General features: G+C 36.7%; 1 protein-coding gene across 1 annotated transcript; it reads left to right on the top strand.

The window, feature by feature from the left end:
* Window positions 1-4,250: 4,250 nt before the first annotated feature.
* Archease (protein archease) lies at window positions 4,251-5,777 on the top strand. Its single transcript, XM_017900316.1, has 4 exons — window positions 4,251-4,347; window positions 4,570-4,594; window positions 4,789-4,993; window positions 5,240-5,777. The coding sequence occupies exons 1-4, from the start codon at window positions 4,296-4,298 to the stop codon at window positions 5,423-5,425; spliced, it is 468 nt and encodes a 155-aa protein (XP_017755805.1). The 5' UTR covers window positions 4,251-4,295; the 3' UTR covers window positions 5,426-5,777.
* Window positions 5,778-6,033: the final 256 nt, after the last annotated feature.

Raw genomic sequence — 6,033 nt, 5'->3', positions numbered from 1 at the left:
TTCTATATATTCAATTTTCATTTCAGACAATTTTCTCCCCCGAGTGTATAGATTTTCGATTACAATTGGTTTCGATATTTGTTCGTCCAATTATAACGAGCTGCCTATTTAATGATAGCACTGTGTTTAGGTTTCTTATGGCAGGTGTTCTTATTACGCTGACGCGCTTCCGTATCGACCAATGTTCAACCTCTTCTGTCCGTGATTGCTGTTTCAGTACATGGCGTGTTGGTACCGTGTAATGTACGATCCTCAATTCCACGTCCACTGATATCTAATTATCCACGGACAACGCTGTGTACGAAATTACAGGGCGATTTCAGGGGACGCAGAACCGTAAAAATAACGACGAACAATGACTCACGGATTTTCACGTGGATCCAGTGGATCGAGTCTGTGGCATTCTCGTACCCTTCAAATTTGAGAAACAGAGGAAATATTTTTCGAATTTTCAAACGTAACTTTTGCCATTTTTCTGGCAAAGAGTTAGGTCGTGTCGATGAAACGAAAGCTTCGTGGTATCGGACTACGATAAATTAATTACCACGTTAAATTAACGGGAAGCTTCAATTTTGATATCTGATATTCGAGTTATCTTCGTTCCTTTCGAGTCTCTTTATCTTCGAATCCCTGGAATTTGAGAAATAGCGAATTTTTAAATATATTTCCTATTTCTCTGATATGATTTGAATCGAGACTTAATTTCGACTCGATTAAATGGACTTAGTAATATTGGATTATATTTGGATAATGTTTGACTTAAATTAATGCAAAAATCCAATCTTCGATATTCCATATTCGATATTTGAATCCTTTATTCAAATCGATGTACTCCACGTGACAAATGACAGAAATTTATTTTATGTAAACAAGATGAAGGATAAATCGAATGTTATGCTTCTGAAATTAGAAAAAATTCAGAAAATGGAATTTATTGCTTTGACTGTGATTCACTTATGTTATCTTTACGTCCTTCGAAATTTATCTGTAATTATATATTACCGATCATAAACTATATATACTTGTCGTATAATTACCGATCACAGATGATAAACAGTAATTTATCGAATTCCGAAGGCATGGTATCTTCCATTTTTACGAAATGAGTTAGACAGTACCGACTTTGTAATATCGGTGTATGATTATTGACGCTGTCAAATTTAAATTAATCCGACGGGTCAGGCTATAATATTCGATATCTATGCACAGTGCATGCTACGTAGGATAAACACGCAATCGTAAATTACGCCATAAAGAGAAGAAACCAGCGTTTCGAGCTTTATCGCGATGCACAAGCTCGTTAAAGTCGCCGGTTCACACCTGGTACCTCTGCTTGTTAAACGAGCAACTTTATTTCGGGATGTGGGCATTAGTATAATAACAGCATACGCGTTAACTTAATAAGAGACTATTTCCCGAGTATATTTTATAAGTACAATGTAATTTGCGTTACATACAACACGCAGCAAGTGTCACAAAAAGAATGGAGAGCCTCAGAAAATCCTTGAAGTGTTCAAAGAAATATAAAATATAAAAGGAAATTAAATTTTCCCAATGAATTAATTAATTACCGAATACATGCTTATTTAAACGTCAAGTCACACTCGCTTCACTATCGCTTAAGTACTATTCCGTACGTTTAATTCAAAAAGTTATCAGATGCATTATCAACGATAATTAACGATGATCTAGATCGCGATAAATCTCGTAGATCACACGCGTGTTACATGAATACGATTAAAATTCAAAATCAATTGTGAAATTGCAAAGCAACCAGCAAACCGTCCTAGATATGATCTACCTATTAGGCAAATAAATGATCTCCAAACGAAGACAAAAAGTAGCAATCGAGTATATACTTTAACTTGTGATCTGAAACCTACAAAAATTAAAAATTTACAAGATAAAATTATTTCTAATACTCTTTCATTACACAAATCCAACACCGAGAAGTTACGTGTCATGAAAGCACGCCTTAATGTGCACCCGAAATCCACGCGATCAAATTTTCTTACAAAAATTCTTATGACACTGGCAAGTATACGAATTTTCGGAATTATTTGGGAGATATGAAACGATATTATAGATTCCCAATCATGGTGGAGGATCAAAGTCGATCCACGAGCCATCGGGAGGATTGACAGCGACATGATCCACGGTAGATCGCGCTTAGATTAAGCCCGAGCAAAGGTATCCGTGACCTTGTGACCTTGCGAGGATGCCTGCAACCTGGCTGGTTGAAAACGATACTGTAAACAGATGACGACAAGATGTCCCTATGGAACTGCTACGGTACCGTCTACGCAGTTTTATGTAACAGGGATTACGGAGCGCTCGAACCGGACGCCCTTGGATCACATCGCATCGATATGAGAAACTAGTTTTCATCGGGGAGGCGACTGACAAAGAAAAACGGCCAACGAAACTGTACCACATACTTACATGCCTGATCGGCTCTGTCAGACTCTCACTCGTTTGTTCGATCGATCGACACAGTTAATCGGCGAAGCGGTCTGGCGATCATTGTCGATCTTCGACGAAGTGGTCGGCTGATTTGCTTGCAAGCAAATTGGTATTGGCAAAGTGTGGAAAAGGGGGAAATTGGAGAGGAAATTGCTCGGATCTTTCCTTGCCTTATCGATTTATAGATATCGAAAACGACCCATGTCGATAATTTTATAGGAGAGGCGGGAAATAATCCTCCATTTGTTTTGGAATTATGTGAATTCTTTCACTGGAATATAAATGAAAAGGTACACTGTTTTTCATGGGACCAATTTCATGTTAGTGTCGGTCTTATTTTTAATTAGAACGCGTTGTTTATTAAAAACTCAGAATTGTTGAGAAGGACTTTCGTGTGGAGTTTAATTGTGGAAACATACTCTGGTTACTAAATTTATTCGAATATAAATTAATTAACGAATAGATAAATACAGTTATAATACATATAGATAATAAAATTGGGTTTGAAGAGAAAATTTTGGATAATAAAATTCGTGTTTGTAATTACTATGTGTATTTCTTGGAAAGAGAGTAACTAGTACTGTTCACAATCAACAATTAAATATTAATTTATAAATATTGTATGACAGGTGTCATTGCAAATCGATCAAAATAGCCGGATGCTTACGAGTGCTAATGTATTTATTAATTTACAGTATGTAGGAGGGATTTGTAAAACTGTTGATGACAGGAGTACGAAAATAGAGATGGCTAAAATGCTAGATTCAAAATAAACACTCTCTCGTGTTTTTAATTTGGCTTATGAGAATAAAGGACATATACTTTCCTACCTCAATAGCATTCTGTAAAAGTCTTAGTGCGTCTGCTTTACTTTTATTTTGACAGAAAAAAGCAAATGACGTCACTGTTTACTTCGTAGCCTCGCTGCCTCTATGCTATTTATTTATAATTTTGAAATATCCTATTGAAACGTAGAGGACGTAAAAAAATGCCAAAATGGAGTATCATAAATTTGCATCGATTTGCCTGTATCTGAATAAACAAAGCTATATCCGTTAATAAAAAGTTTGAGTTGATAGTGAAATAAAAATATGGAGCCTGTTGACGCTTGAACGGCCATATTGAAAATATACGGATACTGCTCCTTTCGTATCTTTTCGAAAAATAAATTAGCTGCATCTCGTGTTTGTTCAGTAGAGAAGTATGTAGGTCTGTTGGTTAGCATTTGCAATCCTCTTATGCGGTTCACTGATCACTGAACGGCGATTGCTGCTATCATAGAAATGCGTTGTTATTAATGCGCACAAATGACACAAATTCGAAATCGCCAGTTGCGCGTTGCATAGCGTTTTGTAAACACTTTTTGTAAAAATCCATATCTGGCGCGGGAAGATACTTCGATTAATGTGATTGGTGAATCGAACTTGTTATCTGTAGACACGCTCCTTTTCCATTGAAATTATAAAAGTAAACATTGGAAAAAGCATACGAACCAGATAAAAATATACAGTGCTTGTATAACACTATACGGTCGTTATAAAACATCGTAATCGAGTGGAAACACAGGTAAAAAGATATAATAGACCGTTTTTTATCTCATTTTTGAATATTGCAAATTTATATTAATTTTTATTATTTTTTTATGTAGCCGCATTGAAGAGAATGTTTACCGACGCTGCTCGGTCGGTAATCTAGATTGCATGTATCCTTTTACGTAGCGCCATCTACGTAATACATTCCCGCACACGTACAACCGAGACCGCCATTGATTAAACCTGTCAGAGAATCAGCTGATCGGTTATTCACGTACGTGAGATCAGCTGTGCGCAATCATGGACGCGTTGAGCGACGAGGATTTTGTAATACCTCCGGTAAAATACGAATGTAAGTAACCAATAGCATATATATGAAGTGTAGTAACGCGTTATATTCGTGAAATAAACACTTTCCTCTTGTTAGAATGATATAACCTACAGCCGGCGCGCCATTCTACCGGCATCCATTTTGCCACATGTGGATTGGGCGAAGACGAAATTCAGAACGTTATTTTGCTCGCAATTGTGGAGAAAAATAGATAAAGTCATGTGCTTCCGTTTTATTTTTCAGATTTGGACCATACGGCGGATGTACAGTAAGTATCGAGTTCGTAAATTCCCCGTGGTCGAAAGTGATATATTTTAGAGGTTACTTGCGTAGATAACCTAAAACGGAAATTGAAATGACAAATTGTCCTCGTTAATCGAGCGAAAAATACATATCGCCGAATTGTTTCGACGATATTACATTTAATCAAGTATATATCTTAATATTTGTGACGTATTATAGATTACACGCATGGGGCGATACTATGGAAGAGGCTTTCGAACAATGTGCGGTGGCCATGTTTGGGTACATGACGGATTTAGAGCGGGTTCAAATAACACAAGTACACTACGTGGAAGCAGAAGGACACGACATGGAAAGTCTACTTTTTCATTTCCTCGATGAATTGTTATTCATGTTTTCTGCCGAACCGTTTCTCGTTGCGAAGGTATATTCCATTCTCCAAACTTTGATTGTATCATTACTGAAACTAAAATCTCTTTTAATTCTAAAAATCGTAATTAATAATACCTTTTCAATTCACGTATCTTTCGCGAGATGTCTTTTACTTGATAAATTATTCGATTTAGTACACTGTTTCATTAATGATGTGGAGATTGAACAAAGTATCCTTTTCCCGCTTTAACTGCTGTTTTTGAAACTTGTAAGAGAAAGTGTCGCTTTGTGTTGCTAGAAAGTGAAGATTACTAATTTCGACCGTGAAAACTTCAAGATCACAGCGATGGGGTTAGGAGAAGAATTCACGATTGGCAAACACACGCAGAACGCCGAGGTGAAAGCTATCACGTATTCGGCCATGCAGGTCCTCGATCGTCCGGAAACAAATTGTCCCGAACTTTTCGTGATTGTAGACATATAGCTCTTTCGGGTCCTGTTCGGTGTACCGTTTGATTTTTTGGCGCGCCCTTGGAATTTGGCTTGGTTAATACTTAAGACACAAAAGTGGGGAGGAACACATGAATACAGGAGCAAGAAGGGAGGTATATACCCTCCCTTACGTCCTACATAGGGTACGATCCTTTTGTAGTTGCGTAGGGTTCAAATAAATACGTTACGAAGAAAACACCGGGCTCCCTTCTTGGCGGCCTACCTCAGGTACGTAGCAACGCAAGAAAAAACCCTGCAATTTATTCAAGGGATTACTCAGAGACAACGTTATACCGCCAACGTATGATTGTATGCGATGTATTTGAATAATGTAAATATTTTTCTTTCTGATGCCTCTTTATTTGTATTTACAGGTCTTCGACCTTTGTCGAAAACTGTTAACAATAACTTGTAAATGTAAACGACGTACAAGAAATATTATATATTAGTATATTTGTATGTTTTTATATACAGAATAAAGATACTTTTTATGTTTTGTGTTAATGGAAATTTTCATTGTCAAAAAGTATAAAGATCGATGTGTATACGATTAGAATTAAAATTTCTGTTAAAAGAACGTAGAAATTGGAATACGAATCA

This window comes from Eufriesea mexicana, unplaced genomic scaffold (assembly GCF_001483705.2).
Source record: "Eufriesea mexicana isolate 0111107269 unplaced genomic scaffold, ASM148370v2 scaffold1140, whole genome shotgun sequence".
Taxonomy (NCBI): domain Eukaryota; kingdom Metazoa; phylum Arthropoda; class Insecta; order Hymenoptera; family Apidae; genus Eufriesea; species Eufriesea mexicana.
This window is presented reverse-complemented; position numbering and strand designations above follow the sequence as displayed.